We start from the raw sequence: 15736 nt of genomic DNA, 5'->3' as shown, positions 1-15736 counted from the left end.
GACTCCATAAGACTGCTGTTGTTCTTAGAAAAACAAATTCTCTGTAAATCTTAAGTAATTAACACTACAGAAAAAGACATTGTTGGAAAATATCTTTTTTAAAAGAGAGGGATGCTAGCGAAGAAATAATATTTTCAAAACTTAACAGGGGATAGTGAGAACTGATGATCCGGATTTTGTCTTATATTTGGCACAATAATGATTATTCCGTCACAAATCGCATGGCTGAAAACTCCTTTCTAACTTCTAATCCCCCTCCCAAATAGAAACTATCTCCCTATTCTCACACACCAGTAAATACATAAAAGAATCTACCGACACTGTACGTGTGTATGGAGAGGGGTGTGTGTGTGTAGGTCCGGTTTGCTTACAGTAAGAGAATTAGGGTAGGAGTTAAAATATGATAGAATCCCTCTTTTATTTTCCCCTTTCTGTCCTTGGAGCTGGGTGTTTGAAGGAGGAACCCTACGTTTTCCAGCAACCAGCAAGCGTCAATACTTTTTATTTAAAAGCAACTAGAGAAAAACACCCCCTAAAGCAAACCAAGGCCACCCCACCCCCCCATCATCTGTGGATCAAGGCACCAAGTCCCATTTGGGTACCACTTGGCAGGGGGTTCTCTTTCATCCTTCTCCTCACCGCCCCTGCCGGCGGGATGTGACCGGGACTGCGGGTCTCGGGGTGCCAGCGAGGAGCCGCCCGCCCGCCCCAAGAGAGGAGGAGGCTCCGGCCTGGGAGCCGCCCCCTCTCGCCGCTGGAGAACAAACGGGATATTCAGCAGTGGCCTGTGGCTGCCAGAGCAACTCCTCAGGGGACATCCAGCGGCGAAGCAGACTGCACCGTAATCGCCTCTAGAAAAGCGCCCCGGCCCCGCCTGCCGCGCACACCCAGCTACCTGGGCTGCCCTGCGGCGGCGCGTGCGAGCGAGCGGGAGAAGCCGGGCTGCGGGGCGCGCCGGGGCGGGAGCCCGGGCGGGTGCGGAGCGCGCGGTGCTCCGGTGTGCGCGCCGGGGTGGGGCGAGCCCCGAGCGTCTTCACCAGCCATGAGGGGCGCGGGCGCCTGGGCCCCGCTCTGCCTGCTGCTGGTCGCTGCCGCCCAGCACTCGCGGCCGCAGCTCTCGGAGAGGTAACGCGACCCCCATCCGCACCCCTCCCCTCCTCCCTCCCTTCCGCTCGCCCGCTGCTTTGCTTTACCCAGTCCACTTTGGGGCGCCGGGGGATCCTCGCGCCACCGAGACGCGGGACGGCGCCCGTCGTCGGGGCTCCCTCCTGCGCCCCTAGTTTCGCCCGCTGGACGGCCCTGCAGCTGGCCAGCCACCACGTGGTAGGGGCTTAACCTGCCCTGGGTCTTCTCTGCCCGCAGCTTTATATGGGTGCAAAGAAGCACTGGGGCCCAAATATGTGAACTTTGGTTTACTTCTGTTTTCTTCCCTGGAGACGCTTTGCCCAGAGGCTTAAGCCTACGGAAAAGCCCGAGTTGCCCGGCGCCCGGGAGCAGCTCTCGGAAAGTTAACTCTTCACCAACCTCTGAGCTGCGGGATGGCTCCAGGACCTGGGCTGGGGACTCGTCCTATGGCCAACTTTGGCATCTCCTTTTCCACCTCCATCACCATCAACCTCCCTTTTCAGTGGGAGGCTCTGCCAATGGCCAACTATTTTCCAAAACGGGAAGAATTAGGCATCTCTCTTAATCTAGGAAATTAAAACTTTTCCACATTAATTACTTGTCTATCTTTAAAACCAAGCACTTCACAGAGCCTAGCTCTCACCCTTTCTCTCTCACGCCCCCGAGTTACATTTTCTATTTACCATTTTCCAGTGACATCTTATCACTTGATAAGGACTTGATCGCATATGGATGGTGGATGGATGGATGGATAGATCGGTAGATTGATCTTGTTATTATAGTGTTACTATGGTGGAGATCATTGTAGCTGGACTGAATGTTTTATTAGGCATAATTTAAATATTCTAAGAGCTAATAAGTATTTCAAATTCCCTATATGATGCAGGCATTTAATAGTATTCATTTTATCCCTATTAATAAACTACATCTTTCTGAAATTGACAGTGAATTGTTAGGCTCTGTTTCAGATTTCTTTTCCTCTCTTATTTTCCCAGACCTGTTTTCACATGTGGCGGCATTCTTACCGGAGAGTCTGGATTTATTGGCAGCGAAGGTTTTCCTGGAGTGTACCCTCCCAATAGCAAATGTACCTGGAAAATCACAGTAAGCAGTTTTTAAAAGATTATTCTCCAAAAATGAATACTGAAAACTGGAAAAGCTGCTGCTTTTTTCCTCTGGTGACAGAATTTGGGTTGGGGGTAAATGTCTGAAATAGTGAAATGTTGGCTTTACCTCAACTATTTGGGAGATTTTTAACAGAACTGGTGGTGTCCTGTGTTAACAATTAGAAAGGGCTCGAGATAATGCTTGGAGGGATAGATTCTTAAAGCAGATGTGTTTTCTGAAAACCCAGTTGGACTCAGCTGAATTTCATGGATTCAGAATGAAGGCTATTTTCAGGCAAAGGCCCCTTGTAAAGACTTTTAGGAGCTATTTATTGCTTGTGCCTTTCATAAATGTCTCCCAGTGGTGGATAGAAAATCAAAGGTAGTACTCACCTCTGACTACTTTATATCCATTGGAGGGCAGTTAGGCAAAAGAAAAAGAAAAAAAAAATCCTATTAATGTCTCTGACTTAAAACCACCCTAAAGGGACTTCCCTGGTGGTCTAGTGGCTAAGACTCTGAGCTTCCAATGCAGAGGACAAGGGTTTGAGCCCTGGTGGGGGAAGTCTCACATGCTGCAACTAAAAGTTAGCATGTTGCAGCTAAAAAGGATCCCACAACAGAAGATCCTGCATGCTGCAGCTAAGACCTAGCATAGACAAATAAATATTAAAAAAATTAAATGATTGTTCTCACAAATGCATTTGGGGGGAAAGGATATTTTTAAAAAACCACCACTAAAGGCAATCTAAAAACAGAGAATAATAATAACTTAGTGGGGGAAAAGGGCTTCCCTTGTGGCTCAGCTGGTGAAGAATCTGCCTGCAATGTGGGAAACCAAGGTTCGATCCCGGGGTTGGGAAGATTCCCTGGAGAAGGGGACGGCTACCCACTCCAATATTCTGGCATGAAGAATTCCATAGTCCATGTGGTCGAAAAAAGTTAGACAGGACTGAGCAACTTTTACTTTCACTTTCAGGGGGAGAAATGCCTAAATATCAAACAAAAACTAACAGAATGCCCAGGCTGGTTAGTAATAGCATAGATTAAGTTAAGTCAAGATAAGAAGTCAGATTTAGAGACAGCTAGCTTAAAAAAAATAAGTCTGGATTTAGTCAACTAGACTAAGTCATCTCTCCAGTCAGCACAGTAGTGACTGTTATATTCTGTATTTTTTCATTTTAGGGAAGTTGTTTAATAATTGAACACATTAGTTCACTGAAAGCTTCATTCAATGTCAGCCATGAATTATGATTTTTTTTAAGTAGATACCTCTTGTTGAGCACTTACTGTGTGCCAGAAGTTAACAGGCATAATTTTACCGAATCTTTGAAATCACTGTGAGAAAGTACTATTATTCCCATATCATAGATGAGGAAACTGAGGCCCAGAGCAGCGGTATAAATGTTCATGCTCAGTTGCTTCAGTTATGTCCGCCTCAATTGTAGCCCTGCCAGGCTCCTCTGTCCATGGGGATTCTCCAGCAAGAATACTGGAGTGGATTGCCATGCCCTCCTCCAGGGGATCTTCCTGGCCGAGTGATGAAACTCGGGTCTCTTGCATTGCAGGTAGATTCTTTACTGCTGAGCCACCAGGGAAGTCCCTCGAAATATTGATATTAGCATAAATGTAAAATAAGGCTCTGAAACAAACATGTAACTTGGTTTTCACATTATAGTTGTGTTTCAGTTGTAAGTAAATGGCTACGAGTTAAAAATGATCCAAGGAAATTAGGGACTGAGGGGCGTCTTGTGCCTGACAAGTAGACTCCATGGTTAGCCCAGTGTTTTGGGTGTTAGGGGCATTGTTAGTGTTGGCGGGACAGAGGAGGGTGTCCAGTGAAAGTTCTCCTTGACAAACTAGAGTGCTTTAGAGAGCCCTGACTACCCCATTCTTATGTATCCGGGAGGGAAGTATTAATGGATGCTGGTGGGCCCACATTTCTTCACTCATAAGCTGTGTGATGGATTTATCTTCTTTAAACCTCAGGATTGTTGTAAAGACATGAGATGGTACATATAAAGCTCTTGGGCTGAGTGCCTGGGATATAATAAGTGCTCACTAAGTATTAGCCAACACTGTTACCCTTTGTTGCTGGTATTGACTCATCTTTCCTTCTGACCCACAGGCAACGTGGCAGATCACTGCCACACACTTAGTATATTGGCGTAGCTGGGCTTGGCATCAGCTATAAGCAGCTCATCTTTGATGGAACAATCAATGTTGTCATGTACCTTTAGGAAATTTTTGTACTTCAGTTCTCCTATAATCTTGTTGGGGAGATTCTATGTGAGTTAGGACTAGGTCAGCTCCCATTTAAAGGGATCCAAAGTAACAGTAGCTCAGCCAGAAGGTTGGGTTTCCCTGGTGGCTCAATGGTAAAGAATCCACCTGTCAATGCAGGAGACACAGGTTCGATCCTTGGGTTGGGAAGATCCGCTGGAGAAGGGAATGGCAACTCATGCCAGTATTCTTGTCTGGGGAATCCTGTGGACAGAGGAGCCTGGCTTGCTACAGTCCATGGGGTTGCAAAGAGTCGGACACAACTTAGCAACTAGAGCAACAACAAAACCAGAAGCTTGGTTCTCCCTTACGTGAAGGGATCTGGAGGTAGACAGTCCAGAATTGGTGTGGCTGCTTCAAATCATTAGTAACTCAGTATCCTCTCAGATGTGTGCTCAAGTTCCAGCCATCAGTTAGGTACATGGTCTAGCCAGCAAAAAGGAAGAGAAGAAGGGCACAGATCCTGCCTGTAAGGACATTGTGCAGAATTACATGCACCTCGCTGTTCACATCACATTTGCCAGTTATTAATTACATGGCCCCTACTAGCTGCAAGGAAGCCCTGAAATGAAGGCTTCTTGTCAGGAAGGAATCTGTGTGCTCTGCTAAAATCCAGAAGTCGCCTTTTGAATAAACGTCTTCTATCAACTGTGGAAAGAAGGGAAAACAAGCAGACGACAGGCAGTCTCTGTGACATATTTATTTGTGGTTTGCCTAGGCTACCCGAACTAATGTTCAAAAGTTGAGTAACAAATGCCAGTCTTTTTAGAAAAAAATATATTTTTAGAAAGCATAGGTAATGTACAAGAAAGGACGGCACAATTTGTTTTTCTAGTGAAAAGCTGTATAGTTTTCACTCTTAGCTGGTTGATTCTATTTCAAGCGGCTGCCACTTGTATGCTTGCATGTGAGTAGCACCAAGAGCTTCCAGAGGAGCCCAGCACACTCTCCTGGTTATAATTGTATCCTCAGCAGAGTGTTCACAAAGGCCGTGGATGCTCTCAAGGTTATAGTCTGACGGTATCTTCTTTTCTTCATATTTCACAAGGAAAAGAACTACATCATTGGTAAAAATCTTTACAGTTCTTCCTCATGGTCCTCTGGTGTGTCAGAGTAGCTAAAAGGAGTTCCCTAGCTCCTGTGTCAGAGAAGGTGATGGCACTCCACTCCAGTACTCTTGCCTGGAAAATCCCATGGACAGGCTGGTGGGCTGCAGTCCATGGGGTCAGGAAGAGTCGGACACGACTGAGTGACTTCACTTTCACTTTTCACTTTCATGCATTGGAGAAGGAAATGGTAACCCACTCCAGTGTTCTTGCCTGGAGAATCCCAGGGACGGCAGAGCCACACAGAGTCGGACACGACTGATGCGACTTAGCAGCTTCTGTAGATCCCTGGGTTGATAAAAGGAGAACGGCGGTTGGGCTACAGTTTGTAGAAGCTTGTAGCCCTAAGGTCTATTATTCATTCAACAAATGTATGTTGGGTCTTGGATACCACTGGAGTTATAGTGAACAAGCTCCTTGCCCTCATGCAGCTAGCATCCTAGTTTGGAGAGATGAGGCAGTTAATGTTTAAACAAACAAGTAAATGAGAAAATATTTAAATATTTCTTATTTAAATAAGTAAATAAGTAGTGATGAATGAATTATAAAAATAAAGCGGATACTACTTCACACCCATTAGGATGGCTACTATAAAAAATAGAAAATAACAAGTGTTGATAAAGAAGTAGAGACATTGGAATCCTTGTGCATTGCTGATAGAAATGTAAAATTATGCAGCTGCTGTGGAAAACAAGGGGACACTGTCTCAAGAAATTAAGCATATAATTATATTATCCAGAACGTCCACATCAGGGTGTATACCGAAAAGAAGTGAAAGCTGGAATTTGAACTGATATTTATATGTCCATGTTCTTGGCCACGTTATTCACAATAGCCAAAAGGTAGAAGCAACCCAGGTATCTATCTACAGATGAATGGACAAACAAAATGTGGTATACAGAGGAATATTATTCAGCTTTAACTATTAAAGAAATTCTGACACATGCTACAACATGGATAAACCTCAAAGACATTATGCTAAGTGAAATAAGCCAGTCACAAAAAGACAAATATTGTATGATTCTTTTAACATGGGGACACCAAGAGTAGTCAGAATCAGAGAAAGGAAGTAGAATGGTAGTCTTCTCAGGCTGGGGAGTAGAGGAAAGGAGTTAGTATTTAATGGATATAGAGGTTCAGTTGGGAGGGATGAGAAGGTTCTGGAGATGGATGTTGGTGATGGGTGCACCACAGTGTGAGTGTACTTAATGCTCCTGACCTATACACTTACAACAATAGCAAAAACGGTGCATTTTATGTTATGTATATTTTACCAAGATAAAAAATATTTTCAAAATAAAATAAGGGAATTTCCTTGTGGCTTAGTGGTTAGAATGCTATACTTCCATTGCCGAGGGTGCAGGTTCAGTCCCTGGTCAGGGAAATAAGATTCTGCAAGCTGCATGGCACAGTTAAAAAATAATAATAATAATTAAATAAAACAGAGCAGTGGAGTATTAGATAATAATTGTATAATTCACTTACATGAAATATTCAGAAAAGGCAAATCCATAGAGACAAAGAGTATTATCGATTAGTGCTTGCCTGCGGCAGGGGACAGGTAGGTATGGGGATTAACAGTTAATGGTCATGAGGGATCTCAAGAAGGTGGAAATAGTCTAAAAGTGACCTATGGTGGTGGTTGTACAACTTGGTATTTTCACTAAAAGTGCACTTAAAATGCATGAGTTTTATAATATGTTAATATTCTCAAGAAATTTGTGAAACAACTGAACAGACATAACCTAGTGGTGGGAGAGCAGGAGCCATGAATGAGGTGATCAGGAAAGGCCACTCTGAGGAGCTGACATTTGGCCTGAGGCCTGAGTGATGAGGAGCCAGCCATGTGAAGGTCTGGGGAAGAGCATTCTAGGCAGAGGGAACAGCACACATTGGTACAAAGGCCCTGAGATTCAAAGAAGCTTGTCTTGTCTGAAGAACAGCCAGGAGATCAGTGTGGCTGGGAACAGAATGAGCAAAGGGGATGACTAGAGAAGAAGTCAAAAAGGTGAGCAGGGCCTTGCAGGCCATGGTGGAGAAGTTGAATTTTTTGAGTAGGAAGCTACTGGAGAATCTTGCAGAGGAGTGAGATGATCTGATTTTTTTTAAAGATTTTTTTCTTTGATGTGGACCATTTTTAAAGTCTTTATTGAATTTGTTATAATATCGTTTCAGTTTTATGTTTTGGTCTTTTATCCTCCAGGCATGTGGGATCTCAGCTCCCTAACCAGGGATTGAACTCGCACACTTGAATTGGAAGGCAAAATCTTAACCCCTGGACTGTCAGGGAAGTCCAGAGATGATCTGATTTGAAAAGATGATTCTGGCTGCTATGTGGAAAATGAGTTGTAGGGAGCTAAGAGTAGAAGCTAGGAGACCAATTAGGAAGCTCTGTGGTCTCCAGGAGAGAGAAGGTGGTAGAATGGACAAGGGTAGTTACCAAGGAGATGAAGAAATATGGAGCCTTCTGCCTAATGCAGTTGTCTTAGAGGTTCTGAATGCAGCAAGGGTGGAGTGGTATCAGCCAAGAGGCCCGATGCTCCAGGCTCTCTCTGGACCCTTCCTTGTCGCCTGCTCCAGACAGGGCTGTGTTCTGGTATAGCCTCAATCAAGGCAGTCTATTAAAGGCTTTCTGAAAGCCAGTGGATCCAGTTTACCTTCCAGCTCCTGCAGTCAGTACATCCCACTAGTGATTCAATATTACAGACACCCCTCAAGATGGAAGAGTCTCAGCTGCTGCTGCTGCTGCTAAGTCACTTCAGTCGTGTCCGACTCTGTGCGACCCCACAGACAGTAGCCCACGGGGGAAGAGTCTCAGAGTAGCCCTCAAACTCAAGTTCCCATAGCTAGAAATATCCCGCCTCTCACCCCACATCTGCCTCCCAGTCCATTCTTCTAGACTGAAGATGTGTCCCAGCAAGGTGGCTTTCACCATCAAATCCTTGTCATTAAACTGTGTCTTATCAGTGGGGGGTTGGGGAAAGTCTGATGTTAATGTCTGTATACTTTGAGAAAGGTGAAGGCTAGTTAATGGTCACAAGCAAACTTTCTAGCCATTTGTATTGGACTTTCTGATATGGAAGTTCAATTTGCAGAGTGGAAATTTAGATTTGTCTTTAAATTATAGTACTTAAAAGAATTCATTGCTATTCTGTGAACAGCTGCACTGTCTAAATACACAATCAACATTGGCTATTTAAATTTAAACTTAATTAAATTTAAGTTACACATTTTAAATCCAGTTCCTTGGAACTTCTCTGGTGGTCCGGTGGCTAAGACTCTGTACTCCCAATGCAGGGGATCCAGGTTCGATACCTGGTCAGGGAACTAGGTTCCAGATGCCACAACTAAAGATCCTGCATGCCACAACTAAGACCCAGCATGGCCAAATAAAACTTTTTAAAAATCCAGTTCCTCAGTTATATTTCAAATGCTCAGTGGCCACATGTAGATAGCAGTCACTGTATTAGACCGTATTTAATATGAGTATGTCCATCATCACAAAAAGTTATTTTGGACGGTGCTGTTGTAGATAATGTTCAAGGTTTTTTGTTTTTTTTTTTTTTTAATTGGAATGTAGTTCCTTTACAACATTGTGTTCGTTTCTGCTGTATAGCAAGTGAATTAGCTATATCCTCACGCTCTTAGACTGCCCTTCCAGCCGCCCCACACCGACTTCCCACCCCTCTAGGTCATCACAGAGCGCCGAGCTATGCTCCCTGTTCTGCACAGCAGCTTCCTGCCAGATCCCTGTGTTACGCATGGTAGTGTATACCTGTCAGTGCTACTCTCTCAGTTTTTCCCACTCTCTCCCTCCCTGCTGTGTTCACATGTCCATTGTCTAAGTGTGCGTCTGCATTCCTGCCCTGCAGACAGGTTCATCTGTACTGTTTTTCTAGATTTCATATATATGCAGTATGACCCTCATAACTCAAAAAGACACATGTGCTCTAATGTTCATTGCAGCACTACTTACAATATCCAGGACATGGAAGCAACCTAGATGTCCATTGATTAATGGATAAAGAAGACGTAGTGTGTGTGTGTGTGTGTGTGTGTATATATATATACTGGAATATTACTCAGCCTTAAAAACAAAAGCAATTGAGTCAGTCATAGTGTTGTGGATGAACCTAGAGCCTGGCGTATCGATTGAAGTTAGTATTCAGTTCAGTTCAGTCGCTCAGTCATGTCCGACTCTTTGTAACCCCATGAACCACAGCATGCCAGGCCTCCCTATCACCAACCCCCGGAGTCCACCCAAACCCATGTCCGTTGAGTCAGTGATGCCATCCAACCATCTTATCCTCTGTCGTCCACTTCTCCCCCTGCCCTCAATCTTTCCCAGCATCAGGGTCTTTTCAAATGAGTCAGCTCTTCGCATCAGGTGGCCGAAGTATTAGAGTTTCAGCTTTAACATCAGTCCTTCCAATGAATACCCGGGACTAATTTCTTTAGGATGGACTGGTTGGATCTCCTTGCTGTCCAAGGGACTCTCAAGAGTCTTCTCCAACACCACAGTTCAAAAGCATCAATTCTTTGGCGCTCAGCTTTCTTTATAGTCCAACTCTCACATCCATATGTGACCACAGGAAAAACCATAGCCTTGACTAGACGGACCTTAGTTGGCAAAGTAATGTCTCTGCTTTTTAATATGCTGTCTAGGTTGGTCATAACTTTCCTTCCAGGGAGTAAGGGTCTTTTAATTTCATGGTGGCAATCACCATCTGCAGTGATTTGGGAGCCCAGAAAAATAAAGTCAGCCACTGTTTTCACTTTTTCCCCATCTATTTGCCATGAAGTGATGGGACCAGATGCCATGATTTTAGTTTTCTGAATGTTGAGCTTTAAGCCAACTTTTTCACTCTCCTCTTTCACTTTCACCAAAGAGGCTCTTTACTTTCTGCCAAAACGGTGGTGTCATCTGCATATCTGATGTTATTGATATTTCTCCCGGCAATCTTGATTCCATCTTGTGCTTCATCCAGCCCAAGCGTTTCTCATGATGTACTCTGCATATAAGTTAAATAAGCAGGGTGACAATATACAGCCTTGACGTACTCCTTTTCCTATTTGGAACCAGTCTGTTGTTCTAGTTCTAACTGTTGCTTCCTGACCTGCATATAGGTTTCTCAAGAGGCAGGTCAGATGGTCTGGTGTACCCATCTCTTGAAGAATTTTCCACAGTTTATTGTGATCCACACAGTCAAAGACTTTGGCATAGTCAATAAAACAGCAATAGATGTTTTTCTGGAACTCTCTTGCTTTTTCCATGATCCGGCAGATGTTGGCAATTTGATCTCTGGTTCCTCTGCCTTTTCTAAAACCAGCTTGAGCATCTGGAAGTTCACGGTTCACGTATTGCTGAAGCCTGGCTTGGAGAATTTTAAGCATCACTTTACTAGTATGTAAGATGAGTTGGTATTAGGTTTTACTAATTAATTTTGCTGAGTGTGTTCTAAAAAATGTTCAAATCAATTTCCTGAGTGTGTTCTAAAAAAAGAGATCAAATCAGAGAATTTGAGGATTAAGAAATTTTAAATATTTTGTTATCAGTTATGGGGTTAAGGTTTTCTTAGTTTCCTTTATGAATTGATGTTCACTCCTGTGACCTAAGGAGTGTCTGCATAAAATACTAAGCCTGCATACATAGCGGTGGTCAGGAGTTAAGTATGATTTGACAGCTGAAAGATGTCTAATTTTTAGAAAATGGTGGCTGGTCTTCTAAACAGGCTTGGAAGGATATGATTGGGTTGAGGCAAAAGTCATCCAAAGTGATTGAAGGATAAGAACTGTTAATAGTAAGTGCACCTGTATCAAGCCTGGCAACACGAAGTGAAGCTCCACTTATTGACATATCACCACCTGGATCTCTCTGTTACAGTGGTCCTTGTGCTGGGCACATATGCCCAGAGGGGCAGGACTGTGCTGGAGAACGTCCTGCCGGAGATCCCCCCACCCCTGCCCAAAAGTCAGGAAGAGTGGACCATTGTCAACAAGAGCACAGCCAGTGGGATACGGCTTACTGCTACATGGCCAAGGCACATTTACAAAGAGCCCCCTAAGCATGGTTCTAGGTGCTGGAGACACACCGATGAATATGTGGGCTATGCGAGCATGGCAGGCTGGGCAGCCTGGGATGACGTGTTTCCCAGGCTCTGAGTGGGAAGGGAGGTAAAGCCCAACAGGCACCTTGGCTTCTTGATCCCAGAGACACAAAGATCACCATTCTATTAGTGGTTTCCTGATAAATTCGCTGTTAACTTGGCACATGAGCAATTCTTCCAAACTGTGATAGTCTCATCCATAACTTGTTCATTTTTCAATCTCATAGTAGAACTAGAAATACATAGTGATGATTTGAAACAATTTTTTAAAATAAAAAGAGCATACATAGGTAGCAAAATAACACCTTGCGAAAGCAATTCTATTCAGAGTCTGACTTGGGCTGCATGTGGCATGGCCAGCTAAGTGGAACCAGCTGAACCTTTGTTTATGGCGGCTATGCAAATTAGAGGAAACTTGAAGCCTAGAACCTTCTGGGAACTCTCCTCTACTAGGTATGTAGAAATCTTTATTTTAAATTGGTTCCTGACGTTAAAACTGAATATTGCATCTGAATTGCTGTTATTATCTAAAGAAATAGCAGTTGGCATGCAGATGTCAGTGAAAATTATTCTGTCCTTACATTTAAAAGTGGGCATCATTAACAAAAACAGTTTTTAAAAATGAGATAATTCATGTATGTGGTCCTATTGTTATAAATCATCATTGAAATTGCAGGGCATTTATTTATGATTTATGTCTCTTCTTTATTTCCAATTTTTTTAAAGGCACTGAAATTAGAGAGCAGATTATTGAAGGTTTCAGTTATTATTTTTGGCAGAAATCTGGCTTGGGAAAAAAACCAGCTAACATTTGAGCAGTTTAAAATTTGGTACTGGAGGTTCCTTTAACTCTGAAGTAAGTAATGTGGGCCGATCAGAAAGTCACAGACCTATGCCAGAAATGGGAAGAGAATTACAGCAATGAATAGAGTCAGTCCCATTTAGGCTGAAAGTATGTGGCAAAATTTTCCTTGTTTAGCTAATTCACACAGAAGAAAAAAGGCATCAATTGTCATATGTAGATCTTCAGGTTCCCCAAGTAATATACGTACTGTCACTTTGATAACTACCTTTTTTCTTCTGTTCAACAGCAATTAAATACACTAGTTATTATGTAGATCACAGATCTAAAATCATAACAGGTAGTTATTTCATCTGCATCCTATTCCATGATGTCAGTGGATACATGTTATTATGTCCATTTCACAAATGGTGAAACTGAGGTCTAAAGCATTTGTATCTTTACAAATATCCCTGAAAATGGCATGAAAAGACTAGCACAATTCTAACTTGGTGATACAAATTCACTCTTATGCCCTTCTATAATAAATAAACAAACATTCATTCAATGCTTATTGAGCATCTACTGTGTACTGAGCATTGCGGGGGGGTCCTGGGAGTAAAAAGGGAAGACCTAGTTTCTATTCTTAGGGAGTTTATAATCTGGTAGGGAGTAGTTAGGGTTCCCTGGTGGCTCAGTGGTAAAGAATCCACCTGCTAATGCAGGAGACCTGGGTTCAATCCCTGGGTTGGGAAGATCTGGAGAAGGAAATGGCAACCCACTCCACTATTCTTGCCTGGGAAATCCCATGGACAGAGGAGCCTGGTGGGCTGCAGTCCATGGAATTGCCAAAGAGTCAAACACGACTTAGCAACTAAACAACAACAAGGAGGAATTAGATAGGAAAATCAAGGACTTCCCTGATGGTCCACTGGTCCACTTGCCAATGCAGGGAACACCAGTTCAATCCTTGATCCGGGAAGATCCCAAATGCTGAGGGGCAACCAAGTCCATGCACCACAATAACTGAGCCTGAGCCCTAGAGCCTGTGAACTGCAACGACTGAAGCCCATGAGCCCTAGAACCGGTGCTTCACAACAAGAGGAGTCACCACAATGAGTAGCCCCTGCTTGCTGCAACTAGAGAAAGCCTCTGTGCAGCAACAAAGACCCAGTGCAGCCAAAAATAAGTAAATGTATAACATTTTTTAAAAATAAACACCTTAAAAATAGAAAATCAATAGCAATTCTGTTGTGTAAATAATTATGCTGCTCACTGTAAGTATAGTTTTAAGTATTGATAATGTGGAATAAGGCTTATGAGATTTTAAAAGTTATTGAACGTTTTAGATGATTTAAATGAAAAAGTTTTTACCTCATGCAAAGAGTAAAAGATGCCATGACTCATTTTACCTCTGTACTGCTCTGAGACTTGAGAAATTGTTATATGCCCTTTGTTTGATAGCACAGGGCTGTTTCACAACACATGCCTTGATGTTTCTAAGTATGCCTAACAAACAATGATGTATAGGCATTCCTGTACCATGGGGGGATTTTGTTACTAATGTGTGTTAAAGTCATCATACGGAATACATCCTCCAAAAGCCTGATTAAATTTAAATGGCATTCACATTTAGTTTAAAGAAATGATAGACTGAAAATTTGATTGGGATGTACATCCTCCCAATAACCTTCATATGGCTTCATGAAAATAAAACAGGGGTGGGACATGGAATATCATGAAAATTGATACATATAGTGATTATTTATTAAGATTAGCACTAGGTATATAATTTGAGAAAACAAGTAGGGAATTTAGACAGGAACTCAACATTTAAGTCCCTTAATTATACTGAAGGCTATAGCAAGGAGTTCTAAAATTACTGTAATTATTATTTGCCTGACATAACCACAGCAGGACAGATAGGGGAATGGAATTTTGGCCTTCAACAAATATTTCCTGGCTTTAAACTCCATGTAGGATTTAGAGTTAAATAGAGATTTAAATTCCAGTCTTAACTGTGGGGTTTGTCGTAATGTACATATACATTGGTTGGACTAGGCTTCATTATTTCAGCTGCCTGAGTAGTAATTTAACCCAGTGCTTGACTTAATATTATTTATATCAAATTCCTTAGTAAAGATGAGTACAGTTAACAGAAATGTCTCATACCCAAACTTGATTATATGAACAAGAGCGCCATAGCTGCTTGTTTCTTAACTTAGGAGAGTGTCATTCAGAAACTTTGTGATTCTTACAACCCTTATGTGTGTGTGTGTGTGTGTGTGTGTGTGTGTGTGCGCGCGCACGCACACGTGCATGTGTGCGTGCGTGTGCTCAGTTGCTCAGTCGCTCAGTCGTGTCCGACCCAGTCGTGTCTTGAACTGTAACCTGCCAGGCTCCTCTGTCCATAAGATTTCCCAGGGAAGAATACTGGAGTGGGTTCCCATGGCCTTCTCCAGGGGATCTTCCCAACCCAGGGATTGAACCTACATCTCCTGCATTGCAGACAAATTCTTTACCCACTGAGCCATTGGGGAAACCCCCTTATGACCCTTAAATTGTCCCAGTGAGGTTTCAGTTGATAAAACACTGGAAGAATTAAAACATTTTCCTTGCTGCCTTCCATCCTTGTGAGAAGGAGGGAGGAATACAGATCCTAAATAAATAAGCCAAGTAGATGACATTTTCCCACTGAGGCCTCAGTCCAATATTTCTGAATTTGTTTATTTTGCTGTTTGCTTTTAAGGGCTCTGTTGCTTGTTTTTGTTTTGTTTTTCTTTGCTGTCTCACATGGAAATCAAATATGTTTCTGTTGATTGACAACACGATGTTTTATTAATGTGCTTATTTGTACTGCCTGTATTTTTAGTGCTTGGTGAAGGCAGATATCTTAGAAAGGGCTTAATGAACAGAGAAGGAAATGAGAGACCATGAAAATGAACTCTTCTTTGGGTATTTTTTCTGAAAAAGATTCTCTTTAATAAATATATTAATGACAAAAAGTCATTTTTTCTGAAATATTGCTATAATAGAGCATAAATATAGCAATCTAAAACTCTCTATTAAAAAGCTATCTAATGAGAAAGTATTTAACAGAGGTAAAACACACAGAAGTGATTCTAAATATTTTATTATTAAAAAGACTGGTGGAGTTACTTTCCCAGAGTTCCCTTTCTCAGAGTTCAATTTATGATATGGAATTACAGGCAAATTTGAATTGTTCCA

General features: G+C 42.6%; 1 protein-coding gene across 1 annotated transcript in view; it reads left to right on the top strand.

The window, feature by feature from the left end:
• The first annotated feature begins 782 nt into the window (after window positions 1-782).
• Window positions 783-15736, top strand: part of PCOLCE2 (procollagen C-endopeptidase enhancer 2) — an 83667-nt gene continuing 68713 nt past the window's right edge. Inside the window, exons 1-2 of the mRNA XM_040234178.1 lie at window positions 783-1125; window positions 2121-2229. Of these exons, the coding sequence (XP_040090112.1) occupies window positions 1043-1125; window positions 2121-2229 (192 nt within the window). The 5' untranslated portion in view covers window positions 783-1042. The remainder of the gene's footprint in view (window positions 1126-2120; window positions 2230-15736) is intronic.

Source organism: Oryx dammah, unplaced genomic scaffold, assembly GCF_014754425.2.
Source record: "Oryx dammah isolate SB20612 unplaced genomic scaffold, SCBI_Odam_1.1 HiC_scaffold_2, whole genome shotgun sequence".
NCBI lineage: Eukaryota > Metazoa > Chordata > Mammalia > Artiodactyla > Bovidae > Oryx > Oryx dammah.
The sequence above is the reverse complement of the archived record's forward strand: the minus strand, read 5'-3'. Positions and strand labels throughout refer to the sequence as shown.